Source organism: Oryx dammah, unplaced genomic scaffold (assembly GCF_014754425.2).
Source record: "Oryx dammah isolate SB20612 unplaced genomic scaffold, SCBI_Odam_1.1 HiC_scaffold_25, whole genome shotgun sequence".
In the NCBI taxonomy this organism is placed as follows: Eukaryota; Metazoa; Chordata; class Mammalia; order Artiodactyla; family Bovidae; genus Oryx; species Oryx dammah.
The window spans coordinates 3455118-3474250 of NW_024070209.1; the positions used below are offsets into that span (position 1 = coordinate 3455118).

Genomic DNA, 19133 nt, shown 5'->3' on the forward strand with positions numbered 1-19133 from the left:
GTCCCTTGGCGTTCTCTGCTCTCCTTCCTTGCCTTTTTTTTCTCTATAGCATTTGTCATCCTCTAATCTGCTAGATGATTATTGCTTTATCATCTGGCTCTTTTCCTGGTCATGTGAGCTCCATAGAGGTAGGAATTTTGGTCTTCATTTATGGATTGTCCTGGTGCCTAGAAGAGGGCCTGGTGGAGTGGTGCTTAATGCATTTATAAGCTGGTTGGATGAGTGACAGAAACAGACCTTCTGAAAGCTCTCTGTGGGAAGCTTTTGTGCTTAGACCCGTTCTGTATGTCCAGGAGTGGGTGCTAGATGTGGAATGGGGTTCTTGGGTGCTTTTCTTCCTTTGGAGCTGGGAGTAACAATGGAAAGACACTTGGAGTGTCTCAAGTCCACCTCCTGTGGATCTCCTTGACCCTCCAGTCCACTGTGAACTCTTTCTTCTTTGCCAGAACTTGTCCAGTCATTACTGTCTCAACCCAGGACCAGGTACTGGGTGCCTGGTACTCTACCTTGCTACTTTCTATGTGGGTATGAGTCACTGTGTGTGTTTGGTGTCTCCTTGCTGGAAACATTAGATTCGTTGGGGCACAGATGAGATTTCCCATGTCTTTCTGACTGTCATTCATGACATCCAGCATAGGGCTCTGTATGGAGCAGGCTGTGGTACGTGTATGCTTGAACCAACTATTGAATGATCTTGCAGTGGGAGTGAGGGCTAGCAGCTGTCTAAATAAGGCAGAGGCGGAGGTGCCTTCTGGGGGCTTTCCATTAGTTGTTTCTGAGTGGCTTCTGTCCTGTCTTTCCTCAGGAGACCAACAGGAAGACAGTCCATGCGAAATACTGCGGCAGATTTGTCCACGCTCCCTGGAAGGATGGGAGCTTGGTCCACGTCTGCATTACCAAGGAGAAGTACACGTGGTTCAGTGAAAGAGTTTACGCAGTCCTGGCCCAGATCCAGAGGAGGTTGGTGTACTTGCATGAGGGTACAAGTGGTCCAGCCTCCTTTGAAATTCAAATTTGCTTGAGTGCTTGATAAATTAAAGTTCAAGCAAGAGAAATGGCCAGTAAGTATTGTTAAGTTAGGGCTGCCATCTGTCAATTTGCTGTTGGCCTGGTTGTTCATAACCAAAGGGGATGTTAGGATGCAGATTCTGAGCTGCCTTGGTGCCAGTGTAGATGCTGAAAAGCAGCAAAAATGTAGTTATCATGTTGCTTATACATCACTGTAGGAAGCAAAGGAATGCTTCTGCTTTGTCTTGCATTTTGTTGTGGACCTCAGGTGAATACAAGACTGTATAACACCCCTCCTCTGTACTCTTGAATATTATATTTCAAAGCACTGCTGTGAAACATTTGAATACAATGAAATAATATATATATGTACATTTTAGGAATCAGCTAAAAATAATTTCATGTGACCCTCCCTCTCAGCACTGCTAGTTCTTAAAATCTGGTAATGCTCATAGTCTCGTGTACTAGTGCTGTGACCTCAACATCAGCTCCATGGGGTGACCCACCTTTATGCTTTCACCTCCCCAATGCCAGCGGACAGTTCTAGACTAAGAAGACCATGTCTTCTTAGTACATGGGTACTTAGCACTTAGGTACATAGTCCCTAAAGTCAGATGGAGCTGGATTCTAATCCCAGTCTGCCATCTGCCACGACCCTGGGCAAGTTAGTGTCTGTGTGTATCAGCTTTCTCATTTATAAAGTGGGAATAATAATGCCATTTACAAGTGTGTTCTTTGGATTAGACTAGACACTAAATCTAATAAGTTTAGTCTAGTCCCCAGCCTGCAGTAGCTTGTTGTGCGAGCTTCTTCACTCTTTCCATGTTTTCTGTTATAAAGTCACAAGCTGCAAACAGCTGTCTACCCCATGTATGCTCTGCATAGCCTCAGTTTCTCAAAACCCAGCTGGTGATGATTACAAAGAAAAAGTAATCCTTGTGTCTGGAGTCTGCTGTGCTTAAGATTTGGAGTTGACTCCATGAGGAGAGTAGTTTGGATTTCAGATCTGGGGAAAAGGATGCTGCTTTGACGATACTCCAGCTGGCAGCTCTGGAGTCTGTTTGTCCTCTTCCCACCAAGTATCAATGGTTGGGAAGTTTTCTCTCCCCTTTTATTTTTTGGAAGACTTCATAGAGAATTTGTATCATCTCTCCATTAAATGTTCACAGAATTCACCATTGAAGCCATCTGGGCCTGGAGTTTTTATTTCTGAGAAGATTTTTGATTTTTTATTATTTTTTAATGTTTTACTCTTATCTATTTAGTTGTAGTCTTAACTGTGGCATGCAGGATCTTCAATGTTTGTTTCAGCATGCAGGAACTTTTAATTGTAGGATGCAGGATCTTTAGTTGTGGCATGCAAACTCTCTATTTGCAGCATACGGGATCTAGGTCTCTGACCAGGGGTCAAACCTGGGTCTCCTGCATTGGGAGTGCAGAGTCTTAGCCATGGGAACATCAGAGAAGTCACCACGGGAAGGATTTTTAAAACTGTGCCTTCAATTTCTTTAAATACACATAAAGCTGACATTGGTCACTTATGTCATTTTTGTTTTCCAATAAGCCTGACTAGAAATTATCCATCCTGTCAGTCTTCTCAAAGAACTGGGTTTTGGTCTCATTTTTTTTTTTCCCTCTGTAGGGTTCCTCCTTTCTATGCCATTGATTTCTACTCTTAATCTTTATTATTTCCTCCTTTCTCTTTACTTTGGGTTTAAGTTTTTAGAGATAGATGCTTAGATCACTGCTTTTGACCTTTCTTTCTAATATAAGCATTTAATTTTATAAATTTTCCTGAGTACTGCTTCAGCTATCTGTCACAGATTTCAATATGTTGTATTTCATTTCATTCATCTCAAAACATTTTCTAATTCCCCTTTCATTTCTTCTTCGACCGAAGGGTTATTTAGGAATGTGTTGTTCATGTCCCAATTATTTGTGGATTTTTCTGATAGCTTTTAATTTCACTGTGGATGGAGAAATACTGTTTTATTTCAGTTCTTATATTGAGATCTGTTTTGTGGCCCAGAATATGAAGAAAAAACTTTCTTTGGATGGAGTGTACTTTATCTCAGCTCAAGTTTGTTGATAGTATTATTCAAATCTTCCATATTCTTACTGATTTTCTGCTTAACTGTTCTATACATTATTGAGAGAAGAGTGCTGGAATCTCCAAGTATAATTTTGTGTTTGTCTAATTCTTTCTGTTCTATCAGTTTTTTTCTTCATATATTTTGAAGCTCAATTAGCCAGTACATGAACACTTGTGGTCATATGTCCTCCTGATGAATCAGCTCCCTTATTATTATGAAATGTCCCTTTTTATCTTTGGTAAATTCTTTGTTGTGAAATTTGCTTTGTCTAAAATCAGTATAGCTACTCTGGCTTTCTTTTGATTATTTTCTGTAGGATTTATCTTTTTTCCACCCTTTTTCATTTACCTATATGTATTGTATATTGAACTAGGCCTTTCATTGGTAGAATATATAGAGGTATTATTTTTAATCCAATTTGACCATCTCTGACTTTTCGTTAGAGTGTTAAGATCATTTGCATTTAATGTGATCATTGATTCGGTTGGATTTAAACTTAAAATCTTGCTATTTGTTTCCTGTTTCTCCCACATGTTCTTTGTTCCCTTTTTAACTTTTTCTGCTTTCTTTTGTTGGAAGATTTTTTTATGATTCCATTTTATCTCCACTATTGACTTATTAACTACCTCTTTGTTTTGGTTTGTTGTGATGTGACTACTTTAGCATTTACAATATAAGTCTTTAACTTATCACATGTGCATGCATGCTAAGTTGCTTCAGTCATGTCCGACTCTTTGTGATCCTGTGGACTATAGCCCACCAAGCTCCTCTGTCCGTGGATTCTCCAGGCTAGAATACTGGAGAGGGTTGCCATGCCTTCCTCCGGGGGATCTTCCCGACCCAAGGATGGAAGCCCTGTCTCCTGCAGCTCCTGCACTGCAGGCAGATTCTTCACCCCTGAGCCCCCGGGAAGCCCCAACTTATCACAGTCTACCTGAAAATAATAATGTATTGCTTCATGTACATCATGAAAGTCTTCCAACTTCCATTCCCTTTCGGTATTTTTTATTGTTGTTCTACACTTAACTTCTACTTATGCTATAAGCCCAAAATATGTTATAATATATTATCTTGTAAATAGACTCAAAATGAGAATAAAAGTATTTTATACTTATTCACGTATTTGACATGCACGTTGCTCTTTACTCTTTTTGTGTAGATCCAGCACACATCGGTTGGTGATGAATTACTCAGCTATTTTAGTCTGAGAAACTCCTGAATTTACTTTTATTTTTGGAAGATATTTTTGCTAAGTATAGAATTCTAGTTTTACAGTTTCATTTCTCAGTACCTTAAAATTTTTTCTCCATTCTCTTTTGACTTGCATAATTTATGATGAGGAATCACCTATTATTCTTATGTTGTCTCTGGCTCCTTTAAAGATTTTTTTCTTTATTACTAGATTTCAGCCATTATATTATGATGTGTCTTGGTATCTTTTTTTTTTCCTGTCTATTTGGGTTCTTTGAGCTTCTTGGATCTGTAGGTGTATTTTCATCAAAATTGGAAATGTTTGGTCGTATTTCTCCAAATATTTTTCTATCCCCTTTCCCTCCTCTTTAGTTTCTAATTACACATATATTAGACTCCTTGATATTGTTCCATGGGTGTCTTATCCTCTGTTATATTTTTTAAACCTTTTTCTCCCTGTATTTTATTTTTAACTGTTTACTATTGCTATGTCTTTTTTAAAGTTCCCTAATCTTTTCTTCTGCTAGTGTCTACTTTACTATTAATAGCATACAGTATATTTTTCCTCAGAGGATTTTTTTTTATGTCTTCCATTCCTCTCCTCATTCTATTCCTACTTTATCTTCTTGAACATATGAGTTATGTTTATAATAGCTGTGTAGCATCCTTTTTAGAGAATTCTATCATCTGTGTCATTTTGAGGTCTGTTTCTGTTGATCTGTTTTTCTCCTGATTATGAATCATATTTTCCTGCTTCTCTATGTGCCTGATAATTTTCTACTGAATGCTAGACATTTTGAATGTAACATTATTGGTAACTGGATTTTGTTATATTTTTATTTATTTATTTATTGTTTTTTTACTTTATAATACTGTATTAGTTTTGCCATACATTGACATGAATCCACCACAGGTGTACATGAGTTCCCAACCCTGAACCCCCCCTCCCACCTCCCTCGCCATATCATCTCTCAAAATGTGTTTTATGTGATGCAGATAAGTTACTTGGAGTGCAGTTAAGTTACTCTGGGACTTGCTTTTAAGTTATGTTAGCATAGTGCTAACAAGGAGGCATTTTAGTCCAGGATTCATTTGGTCCTATTACTAAAGCAATACCCTTGTGAGGACTCTACTTGATGCCACATACATTATGGAGGCCTTTCAACTCTGACTGCTTGGAAGATGAGCTATTCCCAGGCCTGTGTAAGCTCTGAGGGATTGGCCCAGCTATTCCTTTTTGGGTGATTTATTCTCTGACTTCAGTAATTTTTTTACATGTATGCCCTGATCACAACTTAGCCAAAATCTCTAGAGAATCCTCCTGCAGACCTCTGGAGCACATTCTGTCCTTTTCTGTCTCTCTTTCCATCACTCCCCAACCTGCTTTCTCTCTTTTGCAGCACTCCCTTCAGTGTTTTGCCCTATAAAGTCTAGTTGTTGGGGCTTGCTGAACTCTGAACTCAATTTCAAGTATTTTTATATCTGCCCTGCCCTCTCTTCCAGACTTTGCCTGCACCATGAACTTCCTGAACCATTTACATCTGTGATGGGACCCTGAGCTTGGACCACAGAAGCAGTCCTGCTTATACAACAAGTGGCACTTGATTATTGTTGGGATCTGGGGTTGCTTGAGTCTATCCATAAGCTTCATTGAAGTTTCAGGAATGTGCTGGCATTACTAGCTTGACTGCAGTCAGCAGGGTTAGAAGAATAAATGGAGTGAAGTCATAGCTAAAGGCCTCAAAATATCAGATGACAGGAAGTAATTTACTTTTGGCTTTGGAGCCCAGTATTGGATTTATTTTTCTGTCCTATTGATTTTCCTCTGTAGATGTATCATAAAGTTTTTAGGAAGATGCTCTCAGTGCCACAGGCTCTAACCATTCACTTTCAACTATTTCCTGCCCAGGATTAAATGGTTACAGGATGGGAGTCGAGGCCTCTTTGGAAAAGTGCCTAGTGATTGTGTCTACATCCTCATCGACACGTCTCACTCAATGACAGGGAAACTGGACCTGGTGAAGAACAAGGTCATCCAGCTCATACAGGTGAGATGGTGCTGTAGGGATCAGGCACCTGGGCACCTGTGCATCATGAGTGCCTCTCCACCAGTCATGACCTGCCGTGGTTATGAGAGATGCTCAGGCCAGCTTTGTACTTAGAAATCCACAGGAAAGCCACTTCAGAAAAAGGATCCTTTTTGCCAGTGAGAGTCATCCGTTCTTCGCAAGTAGATCCTTGGGTCAGTGGGTCCTTCCTGTAACGTACAGGCTGCTAAGTGAATTTCTATGTCCATCGTCCTAGGTCTGCTCTATCCTGAAATCTGTGGCGTGCCCATGCCTTCATTATTTTCCAGATACTCTTCAGCTGGGCATGTTTATTTTAAATTTCCAATGAGTGTTAGGGATGCTACATGTACTGGCTCCAGAACTGATGTGTGGGGGGAGGGCAGGCTGTTGGTCAGGAGTGTCTGGTCCTTATTCCACCTGTGCCATCTCTGAGTTGTGCAACCTGAAGCAGATTACTAACACTCCCTACCCCCTAGTTTCTACACCTATAAATGGGTGTCAGAGTATTGTCATGAGTTGGTGGTATTCAAGTGGGTGTGCACCATAGAAAACAATTACAGGGAGTGTTTGACAAATACAAAACACAATTTTTAATTTGGTGAACTTCTACTGGAGAAATATGGGCTGATGGAAGGCAAGTGAACAAATCTGCAACTGTAATAATAGCCTTGCCAAAAAGTGATGACACTATTTTGGATTTCTTTTTTCTTTAAGCATGTTGCATTTAGTGTGCATATTCAGTATACCATTAATGTCAGTATTAAAGAAAAATAATGTAATATTTATATATGTATATAAACTTATACATATATCTGATATATGTTCATACATATATACACTTGTAAAAGTTTAATGTCCAAACTATATGTAAATTTTATTTAAATGCCTCTTGTACTAGATAAGATTTTTTTTCTATTGAATGTAATTTTTAGCTTCTACAACTGAAAAAAGAAATCATAGTGATTAAAATATATCAAACAATGACCTGTCCTAATCCCTTCTCACACTTAAATGATTTTTATTGCTAAATAATAATTATCCCTTACAGGAACAGTTGAAACATAAAAAGAAATTCAATTTTGTGCAGTTTGATGCTCAAGCCAGTGCTTGGCAGGAAAAACTTGTTGAAATCAATGAGGATAATCTGAAAGGGGCCCAGGCCTGGATTAGAGACATTAAGGTAAGAAGGAGGCTGGGTCTGGGAGAAGAACAGAGATCAGGATAGAAATGCTTAAGAAACTGCTTTGAATTCCAAGGATGGCCATGGCTTCACATAGACATTTGTTTTACTTACAAAGGTCATGTTAATCCAATCTTTTTAGTCCATATCTAACATTTAGATAAGCTTCTATTGACAACACTGCCCTCAGCTCAAGTCTCAGCCTATTTATGAAAACAAATTTCAAAATATATTTTTTTTACTTAAACATTCATATTTGTTTCTTCTGAGACTTCATGCTTGTTTCAAATGATATATTACAGCTTTTTATTTTATTTTTTGTTTGTTTGTTTTAATTTTATTTTTACTTTATTTTACTTTACAATACTGTATTGGTTTTGCCATACATTGACATGAATCCACCACGGGTATATACGAGCTCCCAATCCTGAATCCCCCTCCCACCTCCCACCTCATATCATCTCTCTGGGTCATCCCCATGCACCAGCCCCAAGCATCCTGTATCCTGTATCGAACATAGACTGGCACTTCGTTTCTTACATGATAGTATACATGTTTCAATGCCATTCTCCCAAATCATCCCACCCTCTCCCTCTCCCTCAGAGTCCAAAAGTCCATTCTATACAGTGGATTTTGTTCCAAAGTAATGAACTTGTGGAAATACACGGTATAGTGTGAGTGGTTAGGGCTGAAAGCCAGGACAGAGATAGGGCAGCAGGGTGTAATGAAAAGGTAAAATCCCTTTTTCAGGGGTCTATTTTACTTGAAGAACTTTATAGCTACACACACTACTGGGAAGAATTTCCCTTTCCTCAAGTTTTCTGTTGTCTTGAACTTACCTTCATTTTAAAAGTTCTTTTTTTAGAATCACATAGCATTCTACATATTTAAAATATACTAAAATTGAGACCAAGCACTGTTCTTAAAAAGTCAAATATGAATCATAAATAACTTTAAAATGATTCATTGCCTGAATTAGAGTTCCAGATTTGACAGGAAGCTTATACATGGCCATTAGTGGAGCTCCCTGAGTATTAAAGAGCAGGGTTTGCACTATCATTGGAATGTTCTGGAGTTCCTTTGGGATTCTTTCCTTTAATGAGAGGAAGGGGACTTCCCTGGTGGTTCAGTGCTGAAGAATCCACCTGCCAAAGGGACATGGTTCAATCCCTGATCCAGGAAGATCCCACATGCTGTGGGACAACTCAGCCCTTGTGCCACGACTACTAAACCCACGCTCTAGAGTCCATGATGCACAGCAAGAGAAGCCACTGCTACAAGAGGCCTGCGCACCACAGCCAAGAGAGAGCCCCCACTCTCCACAACTAGAGAAAGCCCATGTACAGCAACAGGGCCGCCTAAAATAAGTAAATGAATAAATTAAAAGCTTTTCTTTTTAAAATGAGAGGGGGGCATTTTCCTGGTGGTCCCATGGTTAGGACTCTGTGCTTTCACTGCCAAGAGCCTAGATTGGATCCCTGGTTAGGGAACTAAGATGCCACAGGCCATGCACCACAACAAAAATAAGTAATTTAAATAAATAAATAACAGGAGGAGGAAATATGTTCTATAAAGAATAATGTCTGTAACATTTTGTCCTAACTGGCCACCATATACTGGAAAAGAGTATTAAATTCATTCTCAGCTTGTTAAACATCCAGGATTATCCATTGATACTTCTTTTATAACTCTAGGTAATGGGAAATATCTTAATTCAGAGCCTGCTAATTTAGAGTTTGTGATAACAAGATGTTATATATGTACTCTCACTGGATAAAAACATTAGCAGTTTCCTCTATATAAAAATCGCTAATGAATAGAATCAGTCTCATCTAAATGGCTAAAAATACGTCAGATCATTTTTTACACTGTGATTCTGTTCTCTTCAAAAACCTTCACTGAAGTACCTTTGCTTGCTTGCTGAATGTGTAAAATTCATTTTCAAGAACACCAGATTCCTCTATTAGTCTTTGGACTCATATGGTCCAGAAATCAACCAAGTCAGTTCAGGACACTACCCAGGTGTTCTGAATGTGCTGTGTGCTGATATCACTGAGCTGTGGTCAGCTGCCATAGGTCAGAATTTATAAAATTTCAGTTATTGTATTTTTAAGTTCTAAACGTTCCATTTGGTTCTCCTTCATGTCTTTTATTGTTTTCATGAGACTTTCTATTTCTTTGCTGATGGTTTTTAGTTTTCATTTAAGATCATTGGTCATTTCTAGTTGAAGCGTTTTTTTCACAGCTGCTCTAAAATCTTTATCAAATAATTCTAACATCTCTGTCTTCTTGCTGTTGCTATCATCTTTTTCATTTCAGATTGAGAGCTTCCTGGTTCTTGGTATGAAGGAATGTTTATCAATTGAATCCTAGATGTTTTTGTCTTATGTTTATGAGACTCTGGATATTATTCTAACCTCCTATTTAGTTTAGTTTATTGGCATTGTCTGACACTGTTCTATCAGGGGTATAGTAGGTGGGCCCTGCCTCATACTTCTGGGTGCAGGTTGAAATTCAGGTTCCCCATTGGAACTCTGTTGAAACCTGATGGGGAGGAATACCTTTTCACTGCTAAGTGGGAATGGACATCATTGCGCAGGGAGGACATGTTACAGTTGGTGGGGATGAAAGTCCCAGCTCACTACCTGGCTTTCTTAGCTACCACACTGGCAGAGTGTTAGGTCATTTATTTATTCTACCTGATGTTATCTGACCTTCTTGGGTCCATCTGTCATTGTTTTGGGGAAATTCTCAACCATTGTTTTTTCAAATATTTCTTCTACCCTCTTTTTCCCTTTTCTGCTTTGTTTCCAATTAAGCATATACCAGACCATTTGCTCCACATCTCTCTGATGCTCTTTTCTGTTTTGTTCTTTTTCCTCTTTGCATTTAAGTTTAGATAATTTCTATTGCTCTATATTCATGTCTGTATCTATAGGTTCCTCATTCATGGATTCAACCAACCCCAGATGGATTTTTTTTTTTAATTCCAGAAAGTTTCTTTTTTTAAAAAATATAAATTTATTTATTTTAATTGGAGGCTAATTACTTTACAATATTGTATTGGTTTTGCCATACATTGACATGAATCAGCCATGGGTGTACATGTGTTCCCCATCCTGAACCCCCTCCTACCTCCCTCCCCATCCCATCCCTCTGGGTCATCCCAGTGCACCAGCCCCGAGCACCCTGTATCATGCAACGAACCTGGACTGGCAATTCTTTCACATATGATATACATGTTTCAATGCCATTCTCCCAAATCATCCCACCCTGGCCCTCTCCCACAGGGTCCAAAAGACTGTTCTATACATCTGTGTCTCTTTTGCTGTCTCGCATACAGGGTTATCCTTACCATCTTTCTAAATTCCATATATAAGCATTAGTATACTGTATTGGTGTTTTTCTTTCTGGCCTACTAATAGGCTCCAGTTTCATCCACCTCATTAGAACTGATTCAAATGTATTCTTTTTAATGGCTGAGTAATACTCCTTTGTGTATATGTACCACAGCTTTCTTATCCATTCATCTGCTGTTGGACATCTAGGTTGCTTCCATGTCCTGGCTATTATAAACAGTGCTGCGATGAACATTGGGGTACACATGTCTCCTTCAATTCTGGTTTCCTCAGTGTGTATGCCCAGCAGTGGGATTGCTGGGTCATAAGGCAGTTCTATTTCCAGTTTTTTAAGGAATCTCCACACTGTTCTCCATAGTGGCTGTACTAGTTGTCATTCCCACCAACAGTGTAAGAGGGTTCCCTTTTCTCCACACCCTCTCCAGCATTTATTGCTTGTAGACTTTTGGATCGCATGAAATGGTACCTCATTGTGGTTTTGATTTGCATTTCTCTGATAATGAGTGATGTTAAGCATCTTTTCATGTGTTTGTTAGCTATCTGTATGTCTTCTTTGGAGAAACGTCTGTTTAGTTCTTTGGCCCATTTTTTGATTGAGTTGTTTATTTTTCTGGAATTGAGCTCCAGGAGTTGCTTATATATTTTTGAGATTAATTCTTTGTCAGTTGCTTCATTTGCTGTTATTTTCTCCCATTCTGAAGGCTGTCTTTTCATCTTGCTTATAGTTTCCTTTGTTGTGTAGAAGCTTTTAATTTTAATTAGGTCCCATTTGTTTATTTTTGCTTTTATTTCCAATATTCTGGGAGGTGGGTCATAGAGGATCCTGTTGTGATTTATGTTGGAAAGTGTTTTAAAAAAGCAAAGCTCGAATTTGCTGCATACTGGCAACCATTTACATAACATTTAAACTGTATTAGATATTATATGTAATCTAGAGAAGATTTAAAGTAGATGGGAGGATGTGTATTAGTTATATGCAAACACTGTCATTTTATTTAACAGACTTGAGCATCTGCAGATTTTGGTATCTGTAGGAGAAAGGGTCCTGGACCAATCCCTGTTGATATATAGAGACAACTGCACTTTGAACTCTTTGAAAGATTTCTTCATATTCCTATTGCATTTTTTGTTTATTTTTAAATTTATTTATTTTTATTTGTTGGGCTGTGTCAGGTCTTATTGCAGCACACAGGATCTTCATTGCATCATGAGTGCATGCATGAATGCAATCTTCATTGCATCAAGATCTTTGGTTGCAGTACACAGACTCTAGCTGTGATGCCTGGGCTGGGGAGCACACTGGCATAGTAGTTGTGCCTTGGGGGCTGAGTTGCTCCCTGCCATTTGGGATCTTATTCCCCAACCAGGAATCAAACTTGTGTTCCCTGCATTGCAAGGTGGATTGTTAACCAGTAGACCACCAGGGAAGTCCCCTTACTGTGTTTTTCATTATTAGCATTTCCATTCTGCTATTTCTTAAGATTTCCATCTCTGCTGAAATTACCTACCTGGTCTTGAATGTTGTTCACCTTTGCCATTAGAGGTGATTTAATGTATGAATCACAGTTATTTTAAATTTTCTGTCAGATGGCTTTAGCATCTGTGTCACATCTGAGTTTGTTTCTGATGAGTACTTTTGTCTCTTGATAATATGTTATATATTCTGTTTGATATGCTTATTTTTTGCTAAAGCTGAAGCTCCAATACATTGGCCATGTGATATGAAGAGCCAGCTCATTGGCAAACACCCTGATGCTGGGAAAGATTGAAGGCAGGAGAAGGGGGTGACATAGATGGTTGAATGGCATCATTGCCTCAGTGGATAGCATTTGAGGAAACTCCAGGAGATAGTGAAGGACAGGGAAGCCTAGAGTGTTTCAGTATATGGGTTCACAGAATTAGACATGACTTAGCAACTGAACAATGAACAACTAATTTTTTGTTAAGAGCTAGACATCATATGTAGTATATAGAGAGAGATAAATATTTTTTATGCCAGGAAAAGAGCATGCCTTTCTTTTGTGGGATGGGTTAAATTAATCTAATTAACAGTTGGACTGGGTTTGGGGTTGGTCTGTCTGCCCCATAGCCCTCACATTATTGTAGTGATGCTTTGTGTTAGGGTGAGAGATGATGTACCAGAAGTTTGTCTGCTCCACACTCAGCTTTTGATTTTTCCCTTTAGCTGGGCTTCAGAGAAAACTTTTCTCTTGCAGGTTGCTTGTTAGTTGATGTTTCTAGGGGAGTAACAGGGATGGGTGTTTTCTGAATAAGCCTCAGTGTTAGTCAAGCCTGGTGTCCAGGAGTCTCAGGGGTGTGGCTTTGTCAGTATCTCTGAGCCCAGAACGTAGCCCTGCTCCTTCTGCAGGTGTAGGGACTTTGTTGTTTCCTCTTCCATTCCCCAGCCTTCTTGGGTTTTGACCAGCACCCTGAGGATGAGTATGTTCGTTACTGCCCTTTACCTCATACACACACACACACACACACATAAAAGCTTTTGTCCTGCAGGGAAGAGAGAGAACAGGGTCTCTGTGGATGTTCCTGTGTCACTGAATCTCTCCCTCAGTTCTGCCATATGAGGGAGATTTTCTCTAGGCTCTCTCAGTCTATCCTGTGAATACCCTGTGGGGTTTGTGGTGAAACAGTCTTCAAGAGAGCACTGATGCCAGGCTTCCCTGGCATTCCACTGGTTAAGAATCTGTCTTGCAATGCAGGAGATACCAGTTTGATCCCTGGTCCAGGAAGATCCCACGTGCCATGGGGCAAGTAAGCCCACGCACGATGACTACCGAAGCCCATTCACCCTAGAGCCTGTGCTTCTAAGAGAAGCCACCACAGTGAGAATGCACTGCAACTAGAGAAAGCCGGCATGCAGCAACAAAGACTCAGCACAGCCGGTGTGAATAAATAAATAAAATTGAATAATAATGAGTAAATAAAACTTTAAAAAGAAAAAAAGAGCACCGATGCCCCCATATTGTGGTCTCTTGCCAATATATACCCGCAGCTTCTGCTGGTTCACCAGCCACCCCAACCCAGCTCTCCTTCAGTGTCTGGCTGCATCCTGTCCCAGGAGCCAGGGCTTGCATCTCCCCTGACTCTCTAGATGCCCACCTCTCCCCAGATTTTGGGCCAGTTGGTTGCCCTGTGATCTGAGCTCTCTCATGAATGTAACAAAAGTCACATACTTGCTGTGTGTCTGGCTCTTTTTTATTGTGGAGTGACAGTTCTCTCCATCCCTGGACAGAGCTGCAGGAATTTTACAGTTTTACAGCTTCCTGTACCTCCAGATTGCTCTTGACACCACACTTGTGTTTGCTGAATATTGGGTGTCATGAATCAATCCTGGTTGAAAACAAACATGGTCCCCACCCGGTGTATTCAGGCTGCGTGTTTAAGCCGTGCTGACAGCTGAATGAACAGTAACTGAGTTAGTGCCTCCCACAGAAACACACAAAGATAAAATTGAATTAAGAGCTCTGTCAATAGGACAGGAAATCCATTGTCCCAGCTTCTAGCTCTCCTGGGACTATCTGCATAGATGCTTTTATGATACATCCAAGGATTAGACTTCTTGAATTCCTGGGCTGAAATTATTATCTCAATATAATTTAAATTTATCTTTCATTTCACAAATACCTTCTTTTCTTTTTGGAGGCAGGGAATAACACTTGTTTGTGAGATCTTTTTTTGCGATTGAAGTATACACTTGGTATGTCTCTCTCTCTCTCTTTTCTGTAGATTGGAAGTTCCACAAACACCCTGAGTGCTCTGCAAATTGCTTTTGCTGATGAAGAAACACAAGTAATCTACCTTTTGACAGATGGGAGACCTGATCAGGTACTTATCAAAGTCGGGAACAAAGACAGACTCACTAATTCCCTGAAAGTGAAAGCTGAGAGTGGGAATTGGGGGACCTTTTTCACTGCCACCAAAAAGCTGTTGACAGATGCTTGCTTGACTTAGGGACCCAGAAGTGAGGTAAAACAAACACATCCACACTGAGAAATTCCTTTGTCTACTACAACACTGAGGAAAATTTATGTGACAGTGAGTGTTGTCTGGTTAATTTGATGTACTCCCATAGGCCTGGAGACCAACCCCATGAAAGGAAATGTCTGCCTTCCATGGAAGACTGGTTTATATTTTATTATAAACTAAGAGCAAGGATATCTTTTTTATTTTTTTTCCTTTAGGGACACTGAATCTAAACATGTCACTGCACAATGTCCTTGGTTTTACCCCTAATTTTAACTTAGTAATCATTTAAACAAAAGCATGCCTTTCTGGTGAAATGTTCTTTGTTTTGTTTAGCCTGACTGGAAAATATTTGAAAAGTTTTAGTGGAGTCTGTTCATCTTCTTTTGAGCTTTGTGAATGAAAGACTAATACTCTGGGCATTAAATAAATATACGGATGTGCAGGCCAGTACAATGTAAATTAACCGCTGAAGTGAATTAGTATCAACTTGTTTCCTTCACTGTGAAGTGTCTGCGTGTGAAGACTGCTAGGCAAATATTGTAAAATATCCTGTGTCAAACAGTCCAGGGCTTAAATACTAAAGCAACCGGATTTTACTGCAGCATTAGATTTGTGGCCAAGAAGTTGTATATAAAGTAAAATTTTATTTGGGATAATTTTCCTATCAATTTCACTGTACTTTCTACTCAAAGGCAGTTTATCATGCTTTGTTTATGCTCCATATCTGGTGCCAAGGTATGAGGCTACAAAGATGAATAATGTCCTGCTCTAGGGGAGCTTACATGTTGGAGGGTGTGCTAGCATGTACAGTGAATTCTGACACTATACAGGGAGTAGGGTTGCCTAGGCTACAGACTGGGTGGGAGCACAGTGATGAATTCTGCTGTATGAGATGGAAAGAAGACCAGGCAAGCATCCACTGAGAAGGGCACACTTCAGCTGTGTCTGAAAGGAGGATAAGGAGTTTTTAAACAGAGGAGATTGCTGGTATCCTGGGCAGAAGGAACAGAGGTATAAAAGTATATGGGCTGCTCAGGGTGACAACCGGAGAGCAAGAGCAGTGATAGAAGAATGTCAGGGCCGAGTCTCTGAGGTTAAGTTGGGGGAGACCATGATGGTCTTTGAGTGTCACATGGAAAGGATGGTCTTTACCTTACTGGGTACTCTCAGGAGAGCAGAAGCTCTCATCCACCTAATATGTTATAAATATGCCTCAGTAGAGCCTGGGAAAGACTAGATCTTGATGAGAGCTGGTGAGGTCCCACCTCAGGGAGGAGCAGCAGAAATTTGGAAGGAGGAACCCATCAGAGATGAGATCATAGGAGTAGCATCAAAGGACTTAAGTGGCCAGTTTGTGGGTAGAAGGTGGGGGGCTGGGTGAGGACCAAGAGAAGAAGGGGTCAAGATGACTGCTTTCAGTTGTCTAGTAATTGTTATTAAACTGACTGACAACTAAAGAAGATGAAGACTTAGGGGTTGCCAGTGGAGGAAGCTGAGCTTGAGCCACCTGGATTTCATGTCTGTCCAAAACCCGTATAAGTATGGGACTGGCATTTGGAGAAGGTGTAGGCTGGAGATTCTGACTTGCAAGTCATCTGGACAAGGAGTCTTTTTCTTTTTAATAAATGCTGACTGATTTTATTGCAATTTAGAAAATATAGGTAGGCATATAATCATAAGGAAGAAAAAGAAGTAAGTATAAGTAGTTCATAATTCAATTTTCTGCCCTTTCTCATCTAATATGTGCCAATTTTCCAAGTCATGAGACATTCTTCTGAAACATCATTCCAATGACTGCATCGTATTAAGTTAGATAGATTTAATAAAACTACCTTAAAAACTGATTTAATTTTTGCATAGTAGTACATTAACATGGTACATATTACAAAAGTACAAAAGGATATGTAGAGAAAATTCTCCCTCCCACCTCCTGTTCATCGCCTAAGAGACAATGCAGGTTACCAGTTTCTTTATTTTCTTTGAGAGATAGTTTGTTATGCAGACAGATAAATGTTTATATATATTTCCTTTTTAAAATATATAAATGGTAGCATATTACACGGGCTTCCCAGGTGGAGTTAGTGATAAAGAACCTGCCTGCCAATGCAGCAGGTGCTGGAGACACAGGTTCGATCCCTGGGTCAGGAAGATCCCCGGAGGAGGGCATGGTAACCCACTCCAGTATTCTTGCCTAGAGAATCCCATGGACAGAGGAAGCTGGTGAGCTACAGTCCATGGGGTTGCAAAGAGTTGGAAACCACTGAAATGACTTAGTACACATGCACACAGCATATTACACACACAGTTCTGAACCTTTATTAATAAAACAGAGGACTTTCCTGGAAGTCCAGTGGTTAAGACTCTGCCTTCCAATGCAAGGAGACTGGGTTTGATCCCTGGTTGGGGAACTAAGATACCACATGCCTTAGGGTTTGGCCAAAGTTTTTTGTAAATAAATAAATAAAACAATATACCTCAGAGATCACTTAATATCATTTCGTAAAAAGCTTCCTCATTTTTTAATAGCTGCTTACTATTCCATCACACAGCTACTTAGTCATGTCCCCTGGAGATGAACATTTAGGTTATTTCAATCTTTCTATTCAAGGTTGCAAAAGTAACTGTGCACATATATCATTTTGCACCTGTATGAGTGTATCTGTAGCATAAATTCTGAGAAGTGTTCTCAGTAAAAAGATATATATTTTGATAGATCCCACCAAATAGCCCTTGAAAAGGATTTACCAAGTAACACTATACCAACAATGTGTTAAGAAGGATACTTAGACTGGAGTTCATCACAGACTTATGAGGATCTCAGATCTCCCAAAAGTATATTTAAATTGGAATCTCAAAAAAAAATATTTAAATTATATTTAAATACATTCCTCTGGGGAGAAGGTCAGTAGCTTTCACTGGATTCTCAGAGAGTCTGTGGTCCAGTTAATGATAAGAAACTAGGGATATGGATGAGCTGAAATTAGGAATATGCAAATTACTAAAAAAGTGATTTATAAACTCTCATTCAGGCATTTCATATTCTTCTCTGCCTTTTCCCCATCTGCAGTCTATTTAGTTTGTATTGCCCCTCAGATTTTCTCAAAAAAAAAAGGATATTTGATATTCATGTTCTATGTAGAGGACATTAAAATGTAGCACTCAATCTCCATTTGTTTTTTAATTTTCACTGACTGTGTAAGACCTGAATAGGTAAGACCAATATTATTCCCAGTATTCAGCAGAATTTTCTACTTGGAAGAACACACAGAGATGCTATTCAGGATTCAATTCCATGGACATCACTGTACTGCTTGTTTATTAAATGTCCAGGGCAGAATTATTTGGAAGCCAAGTCTTTAATCAAGTTCAAAGGGTTCTAGTAATACTAGTTTTAGTGAACCTGGGATCACTAGGTGTCCTGTGCTGGGTATCTGTAGATGTGAGTGGGCACTGCGGGGCCTCTGCTAGAGAAGCCAAGCACACTTGGCTGTGATTGTTTGGGGATTTCTTTGAAGTTAGGGCCTCACTCTCGCAAAAATCAAGAAAATGGACGTGAGGAAGTTAACTGCACCATTTTAAACAAAAACAGATGTATAATAAGGACCCACGTGGGTTATATGAGATGTGGGGGCAGGGGAAGGCCCAGGGGAGTGCCCCTGTACAAACAAACCTCCTTCAGACTATGAGAGAACCATTCCTGCCTTTCTTGTCACCCCAAGGTGACCTTTGTGGTGAAAGGGACATCTGGCCACACACCTGTTTAGACTCAGGGACAATGCACCAGGGCGAATGTCTCAGGTGTACAGCTTGGCCTCATCTTAGGGACCTCATCTTAGGGACCAACAAGGCCTTTGAAGGGAATTGATTAAGGAGTTATATGGGCATTACACAGGGAATGACCTCCACATTCATCCAAAGCCCTTCCATCTGAGCTACTGCAGTAGCTCCACTTAGCATCTGAGAAGAGTCGAGGTGAGTCAGGCTGCAGGGGGAAGTCTTCTCATCAAAGCTGTGAGGACACCCACCAGCAGAGGAGAATCCTTGGGGTCTGCGGGTGGAGGGCAGGAGGACAGGAATGCTATCTTCCCTGGCAGAGATCGAGCTCCTTCTGCAGTCAAGATGCAGCCCCACCCTCTGCCTAGCTCTCTACCACCTCGCTGGGCTCTGAAACCTCGTGCCAGTTTAGCAAACATTACCTGGGGATGTATGCGGGTCGGGGGCTCACGACAATACATGTAGCTGACTTTCTCAT

General features: G+C 40.0%; 1 protein-coding gene across 1 annotated transcript in view; it reads left to right on the forward strand.

The window, feature by feature from the left end:
- VWA3B (von Willebrand factor A domain containing 3B) overlaps positions 1 to 19133 on the forward strand; it is a 184538-nt gene that overhangs the window by 78733 nt on the left and 86672 nt on the right. Inside the window, 4 exon segments of the mRNA XM_040267618.1 lie at positions 806 to 960; positions 6202 to 6340; positions 7410 to 7541; positions 14642 to 14740. Of these exon segments, the coding sequence (XP_040123552.1) occupies positions 806 to 960; positions 6202 to 6340; positions 7410 to 7541; positions 14642 to 14740 (525 nt within the window).